Source organism: Perca flavescens, chromosome 3 (genome assembly GCF_004354835.1).
Source record: "Perca flavescens isolate YP-PL-M2 chromosome 3, PFLA_1.0, whole genome shotgun sequence".
In the NCBI taxonomy this organism is placed as follows: domain Eukaryota; kingdom Metazoa; phylum Chordata; class Actinopteri; order Perciformes; family Percidae; genus Perca; species Perca flavescens.
The window spans coordinates 3,780,765-3,795,924 of record NC_041333.1 but is presented as its reverse complement, the minus strand read 5'-3'; the positions used below and the strand labels follow the sequence as shown (position 1 = coordinate 3,795,924).

Sequence of the window (15,160 nt, the reverse complement as noted above, 5' to 3'; positions counted from 1 at the left end):
ATGTTGAAGTGTCCTTGGGCAAGACACTGAACCCCGAGTTGCCCCCGATGCTGCGCATCAGAGTGTAAATGTGTGTGACTGATTATCTGATGAGCAGGTGGCACCTTGTACGGCACAGTGTATGAACTCGGCCACAGTGTATGAATGTGTGTGAATGGTTCCTGTACAATGTTAAAGCGCTTTGAGTAGTCGTTGAGACTAGAAAAGCGCTAAATAAGAACAGTCCATAAATGTAATTTAAAAAAACAAATAATAATTATTGATTTTCAAATATTGCACCTGTCAACGTCAGACACGTTTCTGGTGTGCAAAGACAGAAAACACAGCCGCCACGCTAACGCCACGCAGGCAGTGTGCAGGAGCCCTAAAGATGATCACGCTCTGGGTTGTTTGCATTTCTTTTCACCAATCACAATCGTTGTGGGTGGCGCTAAGCTCCGGACGCAGCGATGGTGGCTCTGCTAAATAGTCTCTGGAAGGAACTTGTTTTGGTGGAAGATTTGCACCCCTCAAAAGAAAACTCCACATAAAATATGAAATGAAGTTTACTGTTGACACTATACAGCAACACGACCTATTTAAATTAGCGGGATACATGGTTAAACCTCATTTGCTAACCTAACTCTTACCAGTGTATCACCGTGTGGACTTACACAGCAATCCCACCAATCGGTCCCAAAAAATCCCAGTTAGAGAGGAAATGCCCTAAACATATTCTTTGTAAATCTTTACAGTCATTCCCCGAAAGAACCAAGCAGGCCTGCCTTTTTGCACAATCCACATTTTCTACAACATTTGCCATTTTCAACATGTAGCCCGTAGCGAAGTGATTTTGAGAGAGCGGAAGGTGAGGGACAAAGCCTGACATCTGCCGCCTGACATCTGCCGCCAGATGTCTGGCTACACCATCCTGGAAATGTACTTCCATTATTTTTTTGTCCTATTTTTCTGAGAAGGTCCATCTTTTACTTCACTTCCTCAGGTTTGATAATGTCATCCTCTTTAAGGCCATGATCCAAAATTAGATCAAGTGCCTCATTCATACGGGCTCTCAGAGTGGTTCTACCACTGACGTGACCTACCTTCAGCCAGGATCTCTGTGTTGCTGTACATATTGACGATAGACTGTTTTTGTAGCATCAAATAACTAATAAAAACCAAACTTTTGTTCCAACATTTTATTAAAGAAAATGAGGCAGTATGATGCACAAGCACAAACAGGTAAAGCAGAAGGCATTTTCAGTGTACCCCCTTTCCACTACAGGTTTCCTCAACAATAAAACATTTCTTTTTTTTTTTACTTTGGCCTATGTCCCATCCACTAACATGGAGGGGGCGGGGTTTGTGACCTATACTGCAGCCAGCCATCGAGATGTTTTGGCTTCACTTATACAGTCTATGCATCAACCCCTGATATTTGCGCACAGTTTAACCATGACATTAATTTTCAATTATATATGTATATTATATGTCTGTTGACCCAACTCTAAAAACACAACTTCCTGGCTCATAATGTTTTATATTTTTTGTAGCTCCTTTGTTTACCCACTCTCTAACTTTAAAGATAGATATATATTCTGGGAAATATCTGAGAATTTTACAAATGAGGCACATTACAGGTTTTGATCTACTTTTAGACAATGTACACTCACTTATCTACTGTATCGGTTAACCCCTTTAGAACTTAGTTGAAAAGCATTTAGAAACCAAACAACTTTTAGGGCCTGGAAACTAGGGATGCACTGAATCCAGATTTTTGGGGTTCGGCCGAATACCGAATCCACTGGTTAAGATTCTGCCGAATCCGAAACCGACTATTGAATCCTCCTCCCATCCTCAGTCCATTAACACAGTAAACACATTAATGAAGTAAACAACGTCCATAGCCTCTAAAATAGTTAAATATAACAACTTAATGTTGAATTCACACGCTCTTTTCACATCGTAGGAAAGCACATCGCTTTCGCCAGATGAGTGACAATTTTGTTTGGCAAATTTTCGCTAACCAGTGTATAATGAGGGTGTTGTGAAATGGTAAATTATAGTGTGACTAAAACTCACTATTTACATTATTTACAGTACTTGATTTACAGCTGATATGTGAAAAGATACACAACCTTATTTGTTAAACAGTAATTTATAATCGCAGTAATTTACTGCGAACTGTCACAGGAAGTGCTTTTATTTTGAAGTAGCCTACACAGAAGTTGTCTGTCGTGTACTCTTGCTAGCTTACTGAGATGAACGTGAGACGCTAGATGCAAAACATGTCCGTCAAGCTTAAGTTGTTCACTTTCTTGTGTGTAAAACTGCAACATATTGAACAGTGCTAATAGTCCTTACCTAGGTACTGCACATGTGCGACTCCCAAAAAAGATGGAACAAAAGTGAGATGCCTCACTCTGTAGCTAAAACAGAGAGCTCAACACACAGGGTTAAAAGAGGAGCTGCAGCAATGTGTAGTACAACAAATATATGGTGTTTTTTGAAAATTAAACCATGTAAACCTATTCTGATATAACCTCAAAATACAATTATGAACCTGAAAATGAGCATAATGTGAGCACTTTAATATATTACAGCATGATAAAGCTTGTGAAAAAGTGTTCTTTGCAACAATGTTTACAACTAATCAACAGCCAAAATTAGAAGTAATTTTTGGGGTTTTTATTGGTTTTTAATTTTTATTAGTATCAAATTGTACATGGTGACGCATTCTTCCTGTGCTTTTTCTGTTGTAACTAATTTGATGTAAACACTGAAATAATAAGCCTGTGGGGGATAAACCGAGAAGCCATGTTTAACAGCTGTTTAAATTGCATCATCAAATTAAACAGTATGTTACAAACATGTACATCAAGCCTTAAAACTGAACTGAAACAGCAAAACTGCTGTTTAATTGAAAATGTAAAAAGGTCCCTGGACAAGGGCAATGTGGTGGGAGCTGTATTTATTGATCTTAAAAAGGCATTCGATACGGTCAATCATAGTCTGCTTTTATCTAAAATGTTAAATTTTAATTTCTCAAATGAGGCAGTGTTGTGGTTTACGTCTTATCTCCAGTCTAGAGTGCAGTTTGTTAAAGTTGATCAAAACATAACTGCACTCTCAGACATAAAAATGGGTATTCCTCAGGGCTCTATACTTGGCCCTTTGCTGTTTAGTCTCTTTATAAATGACTTACCTCTGCACTGCTCAGGGGCCGTCCACACGGAAACGTTTTTTTGTGCAAACGCACATGTTTTGCATTGTTTGGGCCGACCGTCCAGACGAATCCTGCAAACGCACTGCCTGAAAACGCACTTTTTTTAAACCAGGTCTCAGGGTGAAAAAATCCGAAAACGGCTCTCGTTTGGCTTTGTATGGATGGTGAATACGGATCCTTATCGATGATGTCATCGCCACACCCCTCTTTTACACCCTCTCCCACGGCCGCTGACGCACACAACTGCGGTGAAGCTAAGCGAGCATGTCCCATCTCCATGGTCAAACCAGCTCACTTCATCTAAATACTTTGTCTCTGCTCCCTGACCCTTCCCTCTGGATTCTACACAAGATATATTGCTAACGTTATGTAGCCAACGTTAAACATCTCTAAAGTAGCTGACCGCTAAAGTAGCTGACCGCTGAAGTAGCTGACCGCTCCAGCAGCGAAGTAACGTTAACGTTAGCTGCTATGGCTATCTGTTTATAAAGTGGAAGTAGATAACTTATCAACTAGCTAGCCAGAGGTGTCAAAAGTATTCACATTCATTACTCAAGTAGAAGTATAGATACTAGGGTTTGAAAAGCTTTTTACTTAAGTAAAAGTGTAAAAGTACTGGTTTCAAAACTACTTAAAGTATAAAAGTAAAAGTAATGTAAGGCAGAGATCTTCAACAGGGGGTCCTCAGAGTCATTGCAGGGGGGCCTCCGAATTATTGTACATTTTTGAGTCTTTAAAAAAAATAAAATGCCTTAACATAATTCCAACATATTATTAGCAAATATAAATTCCCACTGATGATAAGCTTACTGGCCTATAGGTAAGGTAGTCACTAAGATATCAGCCCAAAGATACAGTTAATCCGAGATTTACTGTGCCACATACAGTATGTCACATACAGTATGTAACATTAAAATATGATTTATAAAATCATGCCAACAATTAATATTTTAATAGCTTATGAAAAAAGGTATGTAAGAAGGCTTTAGGTTACCCTAATAGTTATTGTAGGCCCAGTTTAATATGCAACTTAATTTCATACAATATGTAGGGGGTCTCTGCTACATCTCACTTTAAGTTAAGGGATCCTTGGCCATCAAAAACGTTCAAGACCCCTGATCAAGTGGGGGAAATACCATTAAGGACAACAGCTTAACTCTAAAACGCGGGGACAAAATCATATGACTATAATAATGTTACAGTATATTAAAATCATACCTGCAAACTCAGAAGGGCTGAAAAAGGTGACACGTAGGCTACATCTCTTCTGTGTTTTTCAGACAACGGCAGGTACAGTCTGGTGTTAGACTCCTCTCCAGTGAAATATAGACACACTTTTACACCGTTTAGCTCTCAGCATTTTATCATGTTTACTCCATCTTCTAGCTAACGCTAGGCTAACCTGCTTCCAACTGTAGTGTTGACTAGCGTCCCGTGCGGCGATGTTGAGTTCCCTCTAACGTCCGTTTTCGGAGCATCGCGCAAGCACCTAAGGCACCGAAATCCGTGTTGCTATTCGGTCCGGTAGATAACCGTCGTTAAGGCACCGGTGGCGTATTAGCACCGGGTCTGTACAGGTGTTATGGATCGCGTACAAACCAATAGGGTGTCGGAATAGCTATGTTTATACTTCTCATCCAACCACAATCAAATTCACTCTCTCCGGATGGAGCGATTTGGATAGTTTTTTTTTGTGTGTGTGTTTTTTTGAACGATGACTGACGAGCTGGAATGAAAACAAGCCGAACTGAAATATGAGTAACGAGGCTATTTTTAAAATGTAAGGAGTAAAAAGTACAGATAATTGCGTGAAAATGTAAGGAGTAGAAGTAAAAAGTATGCTGTAAAATAATTACTCCAGTAAAGTATAGATACCCAAAATTTCTACTTAAGTAAGGTAACGAAGTATTTGTACTTCGTTACTTGACACCTCTGTAGCTAGCTAATCTGTCTGCTTATCAACTCCTTGAATGGATTATAGTAACTTTTACCACGGCTTATTGTAGAAAGGCTACTGCAAGAAAAAACGTATAGATTATTAAAAAGACATCATTCATGGATCATTGATGTTTGTTTGACTGCCGATGTTAGAGCTAGCGAACGTTAGCGCGCTAATGTTAGCGCGCTGCTAGCGCGCTGCAATCATGCAAAATAAAAAGCAATCCAACAGCACATTGTACGACATAAACAAAGACATTTTCTTGCGGCGGCCTTTATAAAGTGAGCAGTGGTGAAAGTTATTATAGTCCACGGATGTATTAAGAGAAAATTATAATCTAGCTAGTCATTTTATGATGGGAAGTGGAAGTGACTATGCTCTTCTTCTCCGTTTTTTGGTGAATTTCTGTTGCAGAAACAGCGCCGCCTATAGGCCTGGCATATGAAGTAGCGTATTGAGTCATTTACAAGTGGATTCGTTTGGACGCAACTATTCTTGAAACGAATCCAGGGAAGACGGGTAAAAAAAAGATGCGGATGATGCTGTACTTTATGCACCCGTATGGAGCTAAATCAGGGCCAAATGTTTTGTTCATTTGAAAAAAATATATATAATTGAAAAAATAAAGCTTGAAATTGAAAATTTAAGTTTTGGTCAAAACTTGGAAAAAATAAAACCATGTATTCAAACTTAAAATAAGTGTACCAATTTTTCTTTCAGTTTGAATAAAATATAGATTAAATTCTGGAATTATTTTGAATAAATTATAAATTTTCATTTTTCACTTTAATATTTGTTTTCAGTTCCACATTTCATGTTTTCAGATTCAAAACTTATTTTTTTTTACGCCTTCAAATCTTTTTTTTTTTCGGTTTCAAATCTTTTTTTTTTTTCGTTTTCAGATCTGTTTTTCACTTTCAGATAATTTTTTTCGGTTTCAGACTTTTGGCCCTGATTTTGCGTGGGGGCGTGGCTTCAACTCAGAGGGGCGTGGTATTATGAGTGACAGCCTAACAACGAAGGCAGAAGACTCCTCTGTCATGTTGACTTCAGGAAATGGTGTTACTGTGAGAACTATGACTGAATGCTTTCTATCCACTATATACATGTGATGTTTACTAAATAAACTGATGCAAGTGACAAAGTTCCATTTAAAAATTGTATTGGACAACACATGGTACCAATTACACTATAAGAGCAATAAACTGATTGTGCAATTCGGCAGGAACAATGACTTCTCCCACTTCCATGTATGACATTGAATGTAGCACCACAGTATTCACTCGGCAGTCAGCATAGCGTCCGCTCCGTAAGGCAACCTGCTGGCGCAGCCCACAGGTAGGACATGTGAAAGATATTAGCCTTTTGAATAGATACTTTGGGACATTATCCCCGCAGTGGCATTTTTTTTTGTCATTAACACATAAAGGGAAAATAGGTGGACAGCTGGAAATGAAGCATCGCTAGCACAAAAGTTAGCATTAACTAACGTTAGCTTCACACTAGCTGGTGTTTTTACACCAATTTTAGTGTCCAGCTCAAGTTTTTGACTTTAACGTGTAGTGGTCTTTGTTAACCTCTGTTTGTCAGAATGACCATAACTCGACAGTGGCTGCCTGCAGCCGTACAGCCTTATAAATGTAAAACATTATAGATAACTAACATTGCTAGTGTTACCTTTTCATGGTTAGTTTAAACAACATAACTTGTCCTGGTCCGCTTTGTTAATCAATCAATCAAAGCTTTTATTACGGACACACACGGTCCAGAAAACAGACAGTAAGACATACAAATACAAAAAGACAAGTTAGTGTATTCTGATATTTAAGTTAGGCTGTGGTAGAAGCCTTCAAAGTTTGCCCACTTGGCATATTTTGTAAGGCATAACTGTCATGCTGTTACATGTAACGTTATAGTGTAAAACGTAATTTATCAGGCCAGAGCATTAATGTAAAGTCATATTTGTCTACTCTATAAAAGGAGACCTTCTTCACTGCAGCCAGTGTCAAGTTATGGTCATTCTGACAAACCGAGGTTTACAAAGACCAATACACGTTAAAGTAAAAAAAACTTGAGCTGGACACTGAAATTAGTGTAAAAACACCAGCTAGTGTGAAGCTAACGTTAGTTAATGCTAACTTTAGTGCTAGCGATGCTTGATTGCCAGCTTTGTCCAGCTGTCCACCTACAGTATTTTCCTTTTATGTGTTAATCACAAAAGAAATGCCACTGAGGGGATAACGTCGCAAAGTATCTATTCAAAAATGCTAATATCTTTCACATGTCCTACCTGTGGGCTGGTGCCAGTGAATACTGTGGTGCTATAAGTCATACATGGAAGTGGGAGAAGTCATTGTTCCTGCTGAACTGCACAATCTGGCACAGTTTATTGCTCTTATAATGTAATTGGTACCATTTGTTGTCCAAAACATTTTTTTAAATGGAACTTTGTCACTGGCATCAGTTTAAGTAAAAATCACATGTATATAGTGGATAGAAAGCATTCAGTCATAGTTCTCACAGTAACACCATTTCCTGAAGTCAACATGACAGAGGAGTCTTCTGCCTTCTTTGATAGGCTGTCACTCATAATGCCACGCCCCTCTGAGTTGAAGCCACGCCCCCACGCCAAATCAGGGCCAAAAGTCTCAAACCGAAAAAAAAATTCTGAAAGTGAAAAACAGATCTGAAAAAAAAAAAAAAAAGATTTGAAGCCGAAAAAAAGATTTGAAGCCGTAAAAAAATAACTTTTGAATCTGAAAACATGAAATGTGGAACTGAAAACAAATATAAAAGTGAAAAATGAAAATTTATAATTTATTCAAAATAATTCCAGAATTGAATCTATATTTTATTCAAACTGAAAGAAAAATTGATACACTTATTTTTAGTTCAAATACATGGTTTTATTTTTTCCAAGTTTTGACCAAAACTTAAATTTTCAATTTCAAGCTTTATTTTTTCAACTATATATATTTTTTTCGAATGAACAAAACATTTGGCCCCGATTTAGCTCCATACACCCGCTAGGTCACCTGAGCAGGCTGCAGCTGTACTGTCTACCAGTATGTCTGACATCCAACAATGGCTCATCCAAAATCAGTTAGTTCTAAATCTCTCAAAAACAGTTTCCATGTGTTTTTCCATTAAAAAACTTGATTTAAAAGGTAGATTTAATATTAATATACAAAATAAAGAAATTCATCCAGTTACAGAATTTAAATATCTAGGATTGGTTTTAGATCCTCAACTAAAATTTGACAAGCACATAAAGAAAATCTTAAAAACAAAAACAGGTTGCCCTGCTATGATTTTTTCTCATATATCGTACTGCATGACAGCATGGGCACAAGCTGCTCCCACTACAACCAAATGCATAGGTTCAGTATACAGCAGAGCTATAAAAATCATGGATAAAAAAACAATACGTTACCATCACTGTACCATCATTAAGAAATATAATTTAATGAATTTTGAGAGCTGTAGTAATTTTTGTTTTCTTAAATTAATTCATAAGTGCATTAATCATTTAGCACCTGAGCCACTAAGTTCATTTGTTGAGAGACTGAGCAGCACCAGAGTCACCAGAAGTTCCACAAATCATGAATGCTAAATACAATACTGCAGGACCAGTTTTGGTCAGACGACCTTCTCTGTGAAGAGCTCTAAACTTTGGCACTCATTACCATCTGACATCAAGACTGTAACTGACTTTAAAGTTTTTGATTTTAGGCTCAAAAACTGGTTAAAAACAAACCAAAAGTGTACTCATTTTTAATTATTGTAAGTAGGTAAGAATTGTATATAATATGCATGTTTTTATATCATGTTCATAGTATTTGTATTAGGACTGGAGTTATTTATTTATTATTTATTATTGTTTATTTTGAATTGAGATAGTTAAGTATGTAAATTTTATTGTGTATAAAAGCCCAACCAGGGACTGGAGTTGAAAATTAGCATCTGCTATAAACTTTTTATGCAGCACTTCAGTGACAAGCTTTGTTTCGACACTATGTCTGTCTGCATTGTCCCTGTCAAATAAATAAATAAATGAAAATAATGGATATCAAACAGTACTGTACCAAAAAACAATAACTACCTGTTACCTTTTAGTATGGATAGTCTTGTATGTTAATATGTCAACATATTTAAGCATTGTACTACCTAAGACCACATTGATTCAAACTATGTTTGCTATCTCACACAGGAAGCCAACCACAGATTTCCCAGCAGAGCAGTTGTTGGCATAGCCCTCAGGCCTCTTTACCCTCCAACTACCAAACACCACACTACTAAATGGGCAAGATTGTTCATTAAGATCAAGGATAAACAAGTTCCAATGTAAAATTAAAGAGCCCAACAACTGTTTAATGAGGCAAACACATATTTTCTTCTGAATGTGAGTTTATACTTCAAGGGCTTTCAGCAGATTAACTGGGTCACAGAAAAAAGCGAAATTTTTCAAAACATTTTTGGTGGTAATTATTGGTCAACAGGCAGTAGGTTGTGCAGGAGGTTCTGGCGCAATCTGAAATAGCTGCAAGTGTAAAAAATTAATGTGCAATTAGAGAATGCCTCTGGTGCCTTCATGAAATAACCAAAAGCTCCAATTCTGAGGACAACCTGACCCAACAAACATAAAACAGTAATTAATTTGAAGGGAAGCTAAAGTCTAAGTCTTCCAAACTATACCCAACCAACCCTAATAATATTCTTATTAAACTATAATAGGCCTACATGCTTGAAAAAAATCAAATCCTGCACCTGAGGTTCCTCCTTGTTAAAACAGATGCAGAGGAGGTGATTACAGGAGAGCCCCCAGTTGCCTGAATGTAGATCTGCGTGCCTCTTGGGGTTCTGGTTCAAAGCAGGTGCACCTGCACATTCACATTCTTAGGAAAACTGCCTGTGCATGCTCTGTGGCGATGCTAGCAGCTGCCTTGAAACAGACTGGCAGTTTCTTCTACGGCAGCTCTGATGCTGCAGGCGACGTGATGAATGAGAGAAAAAGCTAGAGAGATTTGCGTTTGACACTACATAGATACACACTATTCCCCCTCTGTACTTCAAGGCAAAATGCAAGGTCTCTGAATTTCCAGTTTGTTCAAATGATATGTGATGTTTCTCATTTGTGATGCACTTGTCAATAAAAGTGCAATTTTTTGGAGGGGTTTCTTCTTCCTTTTCTTGTAGTCATCTTCTTCTTGCTATTATTGCTTTTAGTTTTACCTTTTTTGTGCCATGCATATGCAAGACATCAGCAGTTAATACAAACGGGATCCAGAATGAAGCACATGGTTTCAAAAATTGCTAAAAAGTACAAAAATGTAAAATACCATTTTACGTAACTAACATTTTGAAGTAAATTCATAAATTACTAACGTAATTGTAACTTACAGTTAAAAAAAAAAATCAAATTAAAGCCTAAATAAGTGGTTTATCATGCCTTCTTTTCTAAGCTTTTGAGACAAATATATTTAAAAATAAGCATCATCTGTCAAAATATGTAAGGATTTTGTGAACAATTATCACTAATTATTATCACACAAATGTGGTATGTACAAAAGAAGAATTACGATTGAATCTGGCAACCTCAATAGCAACAGGAAAAATACATGAAATAGCCATTGTATCAGTAGTAGTAACAGTAGTAGTAGTAGTAGTAGTAGTAGTAGTGCTGCTGGAAGTCCAATAAAATCGTGAATCCCCTCTCACATACCAAAATCAAAGACAATCAATGGAGTAGGACAAATGGGACAGATCAGCCCAAAGTGATAATGTTATGGGTGTTGTGGGTTTCATTGCAAGGGGCTTTTAGTATTTAATAGAGCAGGGGATTGAACAATTTGTGTGTGCTGCACGTGTGTTTGTGAGTGAAGCTGTGGAGTACATACGTATGTATTGATTGACTCAGGTTTGCACTGGATGGCAGGAAGTCCAGGGAGAGGAAGAGGTGGATGGGGAAGGATGTAAGGGGGTGAGGAAGGTAACAGCCTCCAGTGAAAAATCTTTCTGAGGCTGACGTCAAGTAAGGCCTTTGTCCTTTTTTGCCTTGTTCAGATGCAGTAGCCCTGTATAGCTCTTTCCAGAGCAAAGTGACGCTAACACATAAAGCGTTGACAGGAGAGCAGCAGCAGCAAACAACAAAGAAATTCTTCCAGTAAGTTACAAGGCGTCTCTAAATGAAGACGACAACACAGGGCATGGACAAAACAAACACGAATCACGATCTGAAGTTGTGTGAAGGCTGAATGTTTGGGTATTAAACTAAGACAAAGGAGAGGAAAGAAATGAAAGGTGTGGCTACATCTATAGAAATCCACTCGGCGCTGCCAGGGGAGTGTGCGTCGGCGGCTCGTGTTGACTGGGATGTTTGAGAGATGGTCCTGGAGGAGCAAACACACGCAACCAACCGAGTCAATGCTCATACTGCTCTCGCCTCACTATTCGCTCCACTTTGACTTGACTTTCAAAAGGCCAGGGATTCTTCCCCTCAAAGAAAGATGCGGAGACAAACAACAACAACAACACCGCAGCTGTCTGTGTCAGAAAAGCGATATATTGAAATACAAATTTCATGTTTCTCACGCTTTAGTTAACGCACAGGCTGATTCTGTTTCTCTCTGCTTCTTTTTAAACAAAAATATATTTTTTGCATGAGAGGCTTCCACAAAAGCGTCAGCTATATTAATATATTAATAGATATTAATAAGCCACAAGAACATTGCATCTCTGTTCCATTTCTGACTCTCTGCAGGCACTAAGGAGCTGAATGTCACAGGAAAATCCTTCACAGTGAGGAGTAGCCTCCAGTTCCAGGTGGACAGACGGGACGATGGCGTCGCCTACACCTGCAGCGTGGAGCATGTGTCTCTGTCCAACCCCTACATGACAACCGAGGTCCTGGAGGTCCACTGTGAGTGCAGTCATACACACCCTGCAAAGCTGGATTATGTGTAAGATTAGCATTAAGAAGAAATGCAAGGATTGAGTTTACATTTATGTCTGCAGGTTTAACTTTGCATTTGCCCAGGATTAGTGTAGGATTAGTTTGCAGGTAAGGGATTAGTACCAAAGCAGAACAGGGATATGAGCCAGCGCTAAGAGCTGCCCAATGGGTAAAGAACTAACTACTGTGGTACTTTAGTTACAGCCTCTAACACACAGTACTGTCATAGCATTGGATTTCTTTGTCCCTCTTTGCAGATGCTCCCCACCTGGAGATCACACATTCACTGATTATTCCACAGGAAGGGCAATACTTCAAATTGGAGTGTGTGTCCATAGGCAACCCAATGTAAGTTTGCATGTCTTTACAGCTTCAATTTGATGGCAGTCACTAGCATGGAAATATTCAGAAATTGGACTCGAAATGGGATTTGTCATTTTTCAAGAATATTTTTTCAGTATATTCATTATTTATTGACACTGAGGAAAGTCACATGCAGCAGGATGAAAAGAAAATGTTTGTGTTTTCTTTCCCAGACCTGAACCGGTGCTGTGGTCTAAAGATGGAGGAGAGCTGCCAGACATTGAGCGTATGATTGTGGAGGGCAGGGAACTAACCATCACCACACTAAATAAAACAGACAATGGCACATACCGCTGCGAGGCCAGCAACCACCTGGGGACCAGCAGTGCTGAATATATACTTTTTGTATACGGTGGGTACAGTAATGGTTAGTCTTGTGATGGGTGATGCGTTTTGCTGTTGCTTCATACTCAAGGCTTTGTGGCCACTACATGCAATCTCAAAGATGTTTGGTGTGCATATCAAAGATACGCAGACTTGTCAGTCTGGCAACTTCAACCACTAGATATTTAGCCAGTCCCTGTTATAATAATAAAAAACTCTAAAACAAAAAGCATAATAACAAAGCAATAGCAACATTAAATATGGATGATTTGTCAATAGAATCACAAAGTTCAGCATCCCCTGGAATGTTTCTTTTAGATAATCTGCCCATCATAATGACAACATGGAACATTTTTATTAATGTCATGTTTGTATGATAAGTAGATTGTGGACACAAACTTTGGACTTCAATCGTTTAACATTCATTGGTGATTAATTTATGAATTTCAGCAGACATAGACTTCAGACATAGACTTGGGGAGGATGAGCGGTTATAGCTGGTGGATGGATGGAAATAGTAAAAAAAAAAGTCCCTAAATAATGTTTATCGTTATTTTTGGCATTATTTGTCATGTGCCAATTCAGTTTAGGCCAAGTTTTTTTTTTTTTTTTTTTTAATTAGATTTCATGCTCCTTAACATGCAAAACATGTGCGCTTAACATTTTGACTTATTGACCATTTCTGAAGGCGTCGTGAGAGATTTTTTCCCTTTGATGCAGCCATTGGTTTCCATTCAATGTTAAAAATATGAAAAAGAATTGGCAGTACTATTTATGTTTGTGCGACCATGCACTGCCAGTGCAGATTTAAAAGTTTCCACTGTGTAACCTCACAACATTTTGTAACTCTCACAATAATGAATGAAGACTGGATGCTCACTGTGATAAATTATACAACTCAAGCAAGTTAAAACAGTCGACTAATTGATTTTTATACATTGCATAGAAATGAATAAAAAACTAATGGCTGCCTGGAAAAAAGAAACAAATGGAAATCGCTCAAATTTAGCAAAATGTAAATGGACAGCACTACAGTGCATTTCTTGCCAGGTGGTAATGCAAGATTGGATAAAATAGAGTAAAAGGTGGCTTCGACTGACTGACCACAAATGTGAAAATAAGGATAGTAAGTTTATTTTATTTGTAAATTAAGTGTTAAATATGTTAGTGGTTAAAATTTATAAAAAATAAAAAATAAGGCTAATACCTTTTTAGGACCAGCACTTAAGTACAACAGTGATCTTTAATCCTGCAGGTCACCAGTTTGTTAGTCTCGCATTGCCGGACCCTCCTCCAAAGCGTTGTGGAGGAGGGTCTGGCTTCTCCATATAGCATTCGGGGATGGGAGGAAAACATACTCTGGTTTATTGGCTTTTCTTTAAACCAATCACAATCGTCATGGGCGGTGCTAAGCACCGGAGAAAGGCTGCGGTGCCGCTGCAAAATAGCCTTGGGAAGGAACTTGTTTTGGTGGAACGTGTACGTTTAAAAGTTGTTTAAGTCGTGCGACAGAAAACTCCGATTGGACAGATAGTCTAGCTAGCTGTCTGGATTTACCCTGCAGAGATCTGAGGAGCAGTTAACCATAGTCCTCAGAAATCCACCGGAGGTTAGAACGCCAACACAAAGGAAGCCCAAGGCAACAGATATCTGGTCTAAATGAGTGAAATCCGGCGGAGCAATCCCGGAAGTGGAACAGCAAGGATGTAGACTACCAGTTTGCAGACCATTTCCTCAAGATTTCACCTGCAAATCTTGCCTTGGCACAGTGCAGGATAATCCAGTTTACCTCCCAGTACTCTACATATTGCTACACAGGTGTAGCTTTTGGACTCTTCCTATGAGGAAACCGGGAACAAAGTGTTAAGGATGCAGAATTTAGCTGCTGAGTACTGCCTGGAGGAGAGATAAGTTAATCCTGAGACAGTGGCGCGGCAGAGAGAATAAAGACAGCGTGGTGCAGGAAACGGATCATTAAGACCTCTGCAGCACATGTTTATAACGTTTATCAAATACAGCCAAGTTAAAAAAAAATACAACAACAAGGACAGAATATTAAAATTCAACATGGATTTATTTGTTTCCATTTTTGACAATTAAACAGTCCCACAGTTTGTTTGGGAGTGACTTATCACAGCTCAGACGCTGGACTTATTCAAGCTCACAGGCAGCTAATGGATGCACAGCAGCTTCTTTGTGCGATTTTAAAGGCAGAGGCTTTTGGGGGGAGAAAGCCCTTCATTGGGGAAAAAAGGAAGGAAAAGTAGGATGACACATTCGTCCTTTCAGCTTTTGTTATCTCAGTCTCTTCTTTCAGCATGCTCATTGAGGGCTAGGCAGCGATGTCAGGCTAGTCCCTATCATCCTGTCATATCTG

At 38.5% G+C, this 15,160-nt stretch overlaps 1 protein-coding gene across 2 annotated transcripts in view; it reads left to right on the top strand.

Annotated features, from left to right (window-relative positions):
- The window catches only part of cadm2b (cell adhesion molecule 2b), a 189,906-nt gene that overhangs the window by 165,461 nt on the left and 9,285 nt on the right, over window positions 1-15,160 (top strand). For both annotated transcript variants that reach the window (XM_028574644.1, XM_028574645.1), the window contains exons 5-7: window positions 11,905-12,063; window positions 12,354-12,444; window positions 12,633-12,811. In XM_028574644.1, coding sequence (XP_028430445.1) covers window positions 11,905-12,063; window positions 12,354-12,444; window positions 12,633-12,811 — 429 coding nt within the window. The remainder of the gene's footprint in view (window positions 1-11,904; window positions 12,064-12,353; window positions 12,445-12,632; window positions 12,812-15,160) is intronic.